The 10,528-nt window shown below is 42.1% G+C and overlaps 1 protein-coding gene across 11 annotated transcripts in view; it reads left to right on the top strand.

Annotated features, from left to right (window-relative positions):
• Window positions 1–801: 801 nt before the first annotated feature.
• Window positions 802–10,528, top strand: part of Cnot2 (CCR4-NOT transcription complex subunit 2) — a 93,831-nt gene continuing 84,104 nt past the window's right edge. For 4 of the 11 annotated variants that reach the window (XM_021174172.2, XM_029482808.1, XM_029482810.1 and 1 more), the window contains exon 1: window positions 1,260–1,919. Coding sequence is in view for 2 of the 11 variants with exons in the window: in XM_029482813.1 (XP_029338673.1) it covers window positions 944–948 (5 nt within the window). In the remaining 9 variants the exon portion in view is untranslated. Of the gene's footprint in view, window positions 949–1,259; window positions 1,920–10,528 lie in introns of those variants that run through there. The other 7 variants (XM_029482813.1, XM_021174169.2, XM_021174170.2 and 4 more) reach the window with 6 other exon arrangements.

Genomic DNA, 10,528 nt, shown 5'->3' with positions numbered 1-10,528 from the left:
GCTTTGGAGAGCAAAACCCTTTAGTTCCCAGCCACAGCCATCGTATTTTCAAAAGGTCTAGTGGATGAGCCAACTGGTCACTAAGGTTTACCAAGGGCGCGCCGGGCGGGAACTAAATAAAGTGCCATAAACCTCGTTCGGTTAGATTAAGTACTCCCGGTAGTGCTTTAAAAACACGCTTCCCCCTTACTTCCTCTCACCAGGTTTAGACCGAGGGGGGAAAACAGGGGAGCATGAAAAGGAAGAGGGGGCGGCGATCAGACGCCCAGGTTCCAGCGGATGGGAACTCACTGCTCAGGAGGTGCGGGCAGCGTGCGGCCGGTGTCTGGGGGAGCGCACCCAGGTAGCGCAGGCACCCGAGCACCGCAGGCACCGCAGGCACCGCGCCGCGCAGCAGGCTGGGGACAGCCCGGGGACAGCCCGCAGGAGGTGCTCGGGGGCGGGGTGTCCGAGGAAAACACAAACACAAACACGCTGCGCGTCCCCCGGTGGGCGGACCCACGCCACCCTCGGCTTCTCCCCGCCCCCGAGACCGCGCTCGCCCGCTCGCTCGGACCCCAGGCCGCAGCTCCCAGCGTGGCCGCAGCAGCTCCCGGCGTGGCGGCGGTCTGGCTTCGGGAGCCCGGCGAGGCCGCCCAGGCCCCACTCTCCTCCGTCACCGCCACCAGGCAGCGCCGCACCTTCCGCGGGAGGCGGCGGAAGCCCGGGAAGGCTCCAGGCGAGCGTCGCGCTTCTCACCGTCGACCGGCGTGCGGGAGGCGTTCTGTCCATTCGGCGAGCCTCGCTCGCTTGCTCGCCGGCTTCTGCCGCTGCCGCCGCCGCCGCCTTCGAGCGGAGTCGGAGCGACGGGGGTCACGGCGGGGGTCAGAGGGTAAAGGTCTTGCTCCCAGCAGCCTCCGCGGTGGATACGTCGCCATCTTGGATCCGCGGGACAAGAAAATTCATGCGGTGAGTTTTTGGCCAATTTTCGGAAGTCTGGCGGCGGGGCACGCGGCGGGGGAGGCGGATTGGGGGCCCCCTCAAGGCGGGGGAATGCCTCGGGGCTGGTCCGGTCGCGCCCGGGGTCCGCGGGTAGCGTCCTGGCCCGCCGCTTCCCGTTGCTTTTGTCTCGGCTCCAATCGAGAGAGGGAAGAGCGGAGCGGGCGGGCGGGCGGGCGGGCGGGGAGGGGGTGGCGGCGCTGGAGGAGGGAGGGGGTGTGTGGCGGGGTGGACGGGACGTAAAGCGTCGCCGTGCTCGGGCCGCCACCGCCGCCGCCACCGCAGCTACCGCAGCCGCAGCAGCTCCGGAGCCTAGGCCCGGGCCCCCGCTGCCCGCCGCGGGGCTTCCCCGGCTCCCGCTGGCGCGGAGCAGCCGCTGCCGCCGTGCTGCTTCCTGGGCTAGGAGGGAAGGCAGCGGCGGCGGTGGCGGAGGCAGCAGCATCCGAGGAGCCCCGGCCGCTGGACACGGCTCCTGCCTGCCACGTTCCCAGCAGCTGCTGGTCCTTGAAGCTTTACATTTCTGGCCATACACGCGCATCCTCCACCACTTGTGTGGTTTTCTTTTTTTCTTTTTTTTTTGTTTGTTTGTTTGTGTAAGATGGGGACATCGCACTGGCTAACGGGCCTCGGGAGCCTCCAGGCCCTGAGCTATACCGAAGGGGCCTTCCTTGCAAGGTTTGGAAAGGCGAGAGAGCAACTCAGATGCTGCTTCTGCCCCCGAGCCTGGAGAGGGAAGCCTCTCTAGTGGTGTAGCCTCTTGAGTTCCGATGGTCCTGGGGCGGCGGAGGAGGAACCCGAGCCACTCTTGTGAAGTTGCAAGCCCTGGTTTCTACTTCCGCCGGGCCCCCTTTACCTTTTGCCGTTTTGTTTTAGGTCTTCACTTCAAAGTTTCATAGAAGAAATAAGTTGGGTTAAAAGAAACCTGGTAGTTCTTAATTGAGGTACTGTTTGCTTAGGAGAAAAGCTTACAATTCTTGTTATCTGTAGGCCCTTAGGGAAATCTAATTGTAATTTTATTTTTGTAAAATTGTTTCTAAGGTTTTGTTATTTGCATTTACGTTAGATCCCATCAGTACGCTTTTACCTCCAAAAAATAAATAAATAAATCTTACACATAGGTACTTTCTTGGAAATCCTAGGGGTACATCTCCACTTTTCAACATCTGGGAAGACAAATGTTAAGAGTGTTTTGCTTCATTTTCATTAAATCCTTAGTCAAAGATTTCTCTTTAATCATCTGGACAGTTCCTAATAAAATACAGCAATATGATCCTTAGATTATTGGCAAATGGTAGAAAGTTAACCAGATCTGTTCATAAGGGACACAATGTTCAAAACTGACTAAATTTTCTATTACTCTCCATAGTGAGAAGTTTTAGGGAGATGGAATCGTGTTCCTATAGATTTCCCTTTCCAAATAAGTGGGTGGTAACTTTCACAACAGTATTATGTTTGGGAATGCTTTGTATATTCAACAACAGTTCCTTCTCAGAAGTCACCTTTGTAGTTTTGTAAGGTAATTTTATTTCAAGTTGGAAGTGTTTAAAAATCCAGTACACTGAAATGGTTGTCTACATTCAAATATTTGTCTGTGTTCAGGTTTTGTGTCTTTAATATGTTTTCTAAATGGTCCAAAATGATTAATAAGGACCCTTGTGCTCTGCCTATCCAGTCTGTTGTCATCTTAAAGCTAAAGGAAAAGTTCAAAATGCACAGATAATTTCTTCCACTTTTCACTTTTGCTGACTTTGCAAGATCCTTAATTTTAAAGTGAAACCTTTTCATTTTTTAAAAAGTGCCTTTTTTTGTTTTTAACTCTAGACCAGAAATAAAGACTGTATTTGACTTTTATTTTTTTATTTTTTGCATTCCTATTAATGCTTTATTAACACACATAAGTTAAGGTAGTGCATGTGTTGGCAGAGCATTTTGGTTCTAAGATGCAGTCTAGAGATACCTGTAACCTTACCAGATGCTCGAGGCTGAGAGTCATCTGCACATTAACGTATCAGTAAATACAGCCTTTCTAAAGTGCTTACAAATAAATGGTGTATGGTGGAAAATGAAGCAGATTGATGTCTGAGAGTGGTTTATAGCCTAGCCATCTGAGAACTATTTGATTTGAAAATGAAATCAAACTCCAAATAATAGGCTCCCTAAAATAATAATTACCTTTAATTTCCCTATATAAAGGTAGGTGCTTTTGGTTTTTCAGAGATGCCTTAGGTTTATTTAAAACTTCGAAAATAAATATTTTATACTGCTGGCAAGTTAGAAATACTAGTAACCCTGTTCTGCTTGTCTTGTCTTGTCTTTTCTTTTCTTTTCTTTTTTCTTTTCTTCTTTGCTTTTTTGTTTTTCCAGACAGGGTTTCTCTGTGTAGCCCTGGCTGTTTTGGAACTCAACTCTGTAGACCAGGCTGGCCTTGAACTCAGAAATCCGCCTGCCTCTGCCTCCCAAGTGCTGAGATTAAAGGTGTGACATCCGGCAGTCTGCTTGTTTCTTAAGTAGGTGCTAATATTAGCAAAACTTAAACTTTAATGGATCATTATAGAATTTTTTTACACTCCATGGGATAGATAGTATAGGTTTTTTTTTTTTTAAATGGCCAAATTTGCTTGATTAGAAAGTTTGATTTTTGTATGTAACTAGAGTATGAGTAGATAGTAGTAAACCAGTAAAAAAATAAGTGTACAATTTTGTTTTTGTTTTTTAGGTGATATTAAGTAGTAGTATCTTTTGATTAAAATTTTAACTGTCAAATGAATGACATAGCTGACTGGATAAAGGCATTTGACACCAAGCCTGATGATAGAAGTTTGATCTGAGAGACCCATGTGGTGGAGCAAGAGAATCAACTTCCCTAAATTGTTTTCTGTTGTTATCCACACAAATAGCCACATATAATAAAACATTTAAAAATGTACTATAGGGTTAATTTTGGTATCACACATTTAAAAGCAGGCTGTAGATCCTGTATGTTTGTTTGAGCAGACATTGGAGGAAAGCTTATGTGAAGGTGATAGTTTTAGGAGATTTTCTTACTCAGACTGTAGTGGTATTTTTAAGAATTAGTGTAAATTATGTATAGGTGTGTGCTCGCATGTGGATAATGTGTATGTGAGTGCATGTGTCTTCTGAGGGTTCAGAGGCTCTGAAGCTGAAGTTATGAGTTCCCTGACATGGAGGCTTGTGGAGGCTAGGAGCTGAACCCAGGTCCCCTGGAAGAGCAGTAAGTGCTCTTACCTGCTGAGCCATCTCTCCAGCCCCTCTAGTGGATTTTGTAACACAAAACACAGTAAGTCAAGGTACCAGAGGTTGGGTGGTTTTAGAGGCAGAATTAACCAGAGTTGGACTGTAATTTCAGTGGATTTGCATTTAGTGGGGGATCAGAAGATTTAGTGCTGTGATAGAAGTGGCTCTTGTTTAGGTCCAGGTGACTGTCCGGACCAAAAATGATTTCTGTTTTGATGTTTGAAGGAATTGAATTTCATTCTAACATTTTCAATATGGGGAAAAGCTGTGCTCAAGTTGGTATCTATTGTAGAAATTTACATTTAAGGAACTATAAGGAAAATTTGGGTTTAAGGTTCTATAATTATTTTAATACCTTTATCTTGCATCAGTTTATTGAGCTCTTTAGTATTGCTATTTTTTTCTTGTTTCTGTAGTTATTCTGTGTGGTGTCCTTCAATTTCTATTTAAAAATTTTCAACTCTTAGGACAAATCATGCCGAAAATCAGTTTACTCATCAATATCATCAAGGATGTTCTAGAAATAGAATTTATTTATTTTATGGATGTGACTACACTGTGGCTGTACAGATGGTTGTGAGCCTTCATGTGGTTGTTGGGGATTGAATTTTTAGAGCCTCTGCTTCTCTGGTCTGCCCCCACTTGCTCAGTCCCTGCTTGCTCTGGCCCAAAGATTCATTTATTATCATACATAAGTACACTGTAGCTGATCTGATGCACCAGAAGAGGGCATCAGATCCCATTACCGTTGTTTGTGAAACACCATGTGGTTGCTGGGATTTGAATGCAGGACTTTAGGAATAGCAGCCAGTGCTCTTATCAGCTGAACCATCTTGCTATCCCTAGAAATAGAATTTTTTTTTTTTAAAGATTTATTTATTTATTATATGTAAGTACACTGTAGCTGTCTTCAGACACTCCAGAAGAGGGCGCCAGATCTCGTTACGGATGGTTGTGAGCCACCATGTGGTTGCTGGGATTTGAACTCTGGACCTTCGGAAGAGCAGTCGGGTGCTCTTACCCACTGAGCCATCTCACCAGCCCCAGAAATAGAATTCTTGCAATGTTTTCTGTTTGTTTTTTTTTTTTTCCCCCTGACATGAAGCTGCAGATACTTGGTATATGACTTCAGGGAGGAATGCTGCATTATGAAGTGATAATGTCTTTACCTTTGGTATGGGTGCATGGCTTATACAACATACAAATGAAAACACTGAACTGTGTAGAAATACAAAGTTTTCCTTTGGTAGACACATTTTTATATATGATCAAACTCAGGGTCCAAGACCATTTAGATTGAGTTAACTGTTTTGAACTCATTTGCTCCTTAAGTCTGAACATTTGCCTTTTTATTCATAAGCCTGTTTGCATGTGTGGCTCTGGGTGTTTAGTGTCACTTCCCTCTGTTACTTGGTAAACTTACTGAGAACTGGACTATGTCAGTTTTTTCATGAAATCGTTCCTGACTCCCCCAGTCCCCAATACTCATTACTGAGTATGTCACCATGGATCTTAATTTACATCTCGTCTCTCCTCCACCATGGCCCCTACAAGTCTGAGTGTGAGCAATACTCTTGTCTTGGTTACATTTACATACTTTTAATGTATAGTAGTTAGATTCTCAAGAAATAAGCTTCAAGCAACACAGTTGCTGGCTTAGTTGTTTCTTTTCTTTTCTTTTTTTTTTTTTTTTCCTTCGAGACAGGGTTTCTCTGTGTACCTTGGCTGTCCTGGAACTCACTCTGTAGACCAGGCTGGCCTCGAACTCAGAAATCCGCCTCCCTCTGCCTCCCAAGTACTGGGACTAAAGGCGTGCACCACCACCTCTGTTTCTTGAATCTGTTTTTTGAGTTTTTCTTTTTCTTTTTCTTTTTTTTTTATTAAGATTTATTTATTTATTTTATGTATGAGTACACTGTAGCTGAACAGATGGTTGTGAGCCTTCTTGTGGTTGTTGGGAATTGAATTTTAGGATCTCTGCTTGCTCCAGTCAGCCCCGCTCATTCTGGTCAACCCTGCTCTCTCAGTCCCTGCTCACTTTGGCTCAAAGACTTATTTATTATTATATGTAAGTACACTGTAGTTGTCTTCAAATGCTCCAGAAGAGGTCTGTGGTTGCTGGGAATTGAACTCAGGACCTTCGGAAGAGCAGTCAGTGCTCTTACCCACTGAACCATCCACCAGCCCTACTTTTTTATTCTTAATTTACTGCTTTACCTTTTGGAAAGTAGGTAACTAGCTTTGAGAAGTGTCTGTAGAGTCTGTGTGAAGCCTTGAGAAGAAAATTAGGAATACAGTATTAACATTGTTTTGCTTTTGAATGAGGTATTTGGATCTGTATTTCTAACTGTACTTTGCATGGCCACAGGCAATAGTGGAAGGCAACTGGCAGTACTTAGTAGGTAATTTATTTACAATACTTAGCCATGACCTACTACTTTTAAGTTATTTGATACTAGATTCTTTTTTTCTTCTGTCTACAGTGATGGAATTCTCTAGTCTTAGTTTTGTTTTTGATATGCTGAGAATCAAACCCAGGACATTGGCAGGTACTGGGCAAGTGTTCTGTTTCTGAGCTATATGGATCATATAATCATCCATCTTGAATATCATAGTTCTTACAAAGTTAGGTGAGATGCTTTAATACATTTTTAAATCTTGTTTTAAAAATATATTTGGCACATTTCAGCTAGAATTGTCCTCTTGACCAAACAACATCTCACTGGAATTTTCTTACACTTGGATGTTAGAAATGTTAACATATGATGTATTTGTTTTGCGTTTTTGATACAAGGTCTCACTGTGTAACCCTGGTTGTCCTATAACTTGCTTTGGGATTGCAGGCACGTAGCACCATGTCTTGTTGAGAGGCTAAAATTTTGAGAACTAATTCAGCCTTCCAGGGTCTGAGCGAGAGCCCCTTAAAGCTGTGAGCCAGCTTTTTTGGGTCCGTTTTAGAGATGCAGAAAACAAAAACATGATAAATGATTTTTAGGGCAGTTCTGAGAGATGATATGCTGGGTAGATAGGCCCTGAGCGCTGCCGCCTTAACTTTGTATTCACAAAGTAGTGCTCTGAGTATGCATGTCTGGTGAGAAATTAAATAAGCTGTAATTGTTCTGGTCTCTGTTGTTTTAGAGGTTCCAGGCTTACTCTTAGGCATTTAGTGGAACATAGAAATCTATCTCTTGCTTACTTAGTATCTTCCAGAGACTTGAGTTCCTAAAGATATATATCTCCTTTGACGTGTGTGTGTGTGTGTGTGTGTGTGTGTGTGTGTATGAATTCTGATCTAGTACTCAGGGTGCTCTCTCTCTGTTTTTGCTAGATTGAAGGATATTAATGTGAAAATAGGTCTCCACTTAGCTGGGGGTGGTGATAAAAAACACCTTTGACGCAGGCAGACCTCTGTAAGTTTGAGGACAGTCTAGTCTACATAGCAAGTTCCAGACCAGCCAGGATTGAGACCATGTCTCAAAGGGGAAAAGAAAGTACATTTCTATTTAGTACATTTTTGCTGTGCCACGGAATGATAAGCAAGCTTTGTTGTATATGTAGGCAGTTTGGGTGGCATTGAACAGACTTGCCTTTTTCCTCACCAAACATCCTGATAAACCATTTTGAAATATGGCTCCATTGTGAGTGTGTAAGCATCTGGACAAGCTGTAGTACTGATGTGTAATAGTGTGCTTGGAGAGGGAAGGTTGGCTTTGTGTCATGTCTGCCAGGAAAGAGCTTTTATGTCTTCTTACACTGTAAATTTTGATTCTCCTGCATACAGATTTTAGTTTAGTTTTGTTTTTTATTTATTTAGATTTCATGGATCAGTAAAATAGTATCAAGTTTACCTTGTCATTTAAAATGACAAGGCTTTACTATTTCATATTTTAAAAATAACAGGTTGCAAAGCACTTTTACAGTATTTTAGTTTTGTATGCTTGTCACCTTGGTGTAAAAGTAATTTAAATCTTAACATTGGCATTTTTAGAGACAGAACAGTTAGTCTGTTTTAGAAATAAGGAAATGCAAAGGTCTTTTTCATCAGTCTGGACTCAAAAATCTCTTTTTTTCATTTGTTTTTAGTATTACTTTAAGAAAAATAAGGTCTATTAAGTTATGTACATGTAAGTGGACAGTTTAGTTTTTATGTGGTCATCTTGTAAATTTTGGGTAAGAAGTTTGAGAGTGGCAGCAAATTTCTGTTTCAAGTTGGATGCCCTGACAAGATTCAGCCACTACTCAGGTTTTAAAAATGATGAGCATGCATTGACAAGCACTGAAGGCGTGTAGTGACATTACAGTGAGACTGGGCAGTAGCAATCAGTCTGTGATGACATATTTTACACATCTCCCTAGTGTACAGTTCTGAGAGGATATGCTGGGTAGATAGGCCTGGAGCTTAGCCGTAATTTTATATTCACAAAGTAGTGCTCTGAGGGTATAGTTTTTATGATTTTTGTATGAGTAAGCACACGATCCAAAACCTGGGTGAAAGATGCTCAAGGAAGACGGAGTAGAATGCCTTCAAGTGGGATCAAGTTGTCCATGCTTTGACAAGAACAGGACATTTCATGAGCAGTAATGCTTTTTGCATAAATGAGGTGAATTCTCACCAGGAAAGAGTGCCCAAGACATGATCCTGTTGTAAGAGATGTAAAGTAGAGCCTGTAAGCTTTAGTAAGTTTTAGCAGGATGTGTGAGGAGTGGGCAGTGTTTTTCATGAAGAGGCCTTGGAAAAATGTCTAGATCTGACAGAACTGGCATCAGTCTGTATTAGAGAAAATTATATTGGAGGACAAATATAAAATGACCTGATTTGCATCTCCTAAGAGTAATGAAAACATTTATTATTATATATAGGGTTTTAATTTTGTGGTATTAGGTCATCGGTGTTCCTTAGAACTTAGTGGTGTTTTCATGTTTAATAAGGACCCCTTGTGGGCCCCACACCATTATGCTTGTACTGAATAATTTCTCAGCCTTCATGGGTCTTGTGGTGCATGCTTTAGAGAAAATGTAGTATGGAGAGAACAGCCCTGTTAATTAAGTTGGTGTCAGGGACATGATGCTTGCCTAGGTTCTGAAGGGTGAGTTGACTTTCATAAAATGGGGGGAGAGTGGTAGGGTAATTCTCTGTAGTTCTTAATGGAATTTTGGGATCACATACAGGTTAGCTGAAGGTATGATGCAGTCATCATCTAAGAGGCTTTTCTTTTTTAAATCTTTAACCTCAGAGCTTTGGACTCACAAACCAATTTTTAAATGGTCCCTGCTCCCTCTCCCCCTTAAATAGTGTGAGTGATTAAATCTCTGTTTCAAGCAATTTTAGATTCTACATCTGATAATTAAAAATTACAAAATCCATAGTATATCTTCCAGTTTTGAAGGATTGTATTATCTCTGTTGGACAAATTATTTTGTGCTAATGTTAGCAAAGGTTTTGTTGAGTTTTAAATTTGGTAGTTTTTATCTTTCGGAGAACTTACTGTGATACATATAAGGCAAAAACACAATTCAAACTTTATATATAAGTGGAAAGAACACACTTAAGTTTGGGGGCACAAAATTTGAATGTTATTTAACATAACACTTTAAGTGGATTTTCAAAATTTTCTAGAACTAGTCACTATTTTGACTCAACTATCCTGTGACTTAACCTCTCCAAATTTCAGTTTTCTAATTTTTCAAATGAAGCCAAGCAACTGTTACCTCATAGAGTTGAAGAAAGGACTGAAAGTTTGTCTGTTTTTTTTTGTTTTTTGTTTTTTTTTGTTTTTGTTTTGTTTTTTTTTGGAAGTACTTGTTACATTGAAGAATTTTCTGAAACAGATGTGAACTAGCTACAATTACTTTAGATTGTAACTAAACTGTATTGAGTCCTCAGTAGTAAACAAGAAGAATACAGTCTTACTTTGATGCTCTTGACAGAATTTTTCTCCTACTAGGAATTTTGTTTAGATGACACTTGATGACCTGAGATGTGTAGTCTTTGAGGAAGTACATTTTAATTTTAGCATTGCTCACTCTGAAGCACTTTGCACAATTCAGGGCACATAAAAGATGTGGAAAAAGTTTCTAATGTTGTTGACTTGTGTCAGGAGATAGTATATATCCATTTGAAATGAAGGAATACTATTTGGAAAGATTCTACACTTAGAAGATAGGCTCTAGCCGGGGCGTGGTGACGCACCCCTTTACTCCCAGCCCAGCACTTGGCAGGCAGAGGCAGGTGGATTTCTGAGTTCCAGGACAGCCAGGGCTACACAGAGAAACCCTGTCTCAAAAAAAAAAAAAA

Source organism: Mus caroli, chromosome 10, assembly GCF_900094665.2.
Source record: "Mus caroli chromosome 10, CAROLI_EIJ_v1.1, whole genome shotgun sequence".
Lineage (NCBI taxonomy): Eukaryota > Metazoa > Chordata > Mammalia > Rodentia > Muridae > Mus > Mus caroli.
Note: the sequence above shows the minus strand (reverse complement) of the source record. Positions and strands in the feature narration are given on the sequence as shown.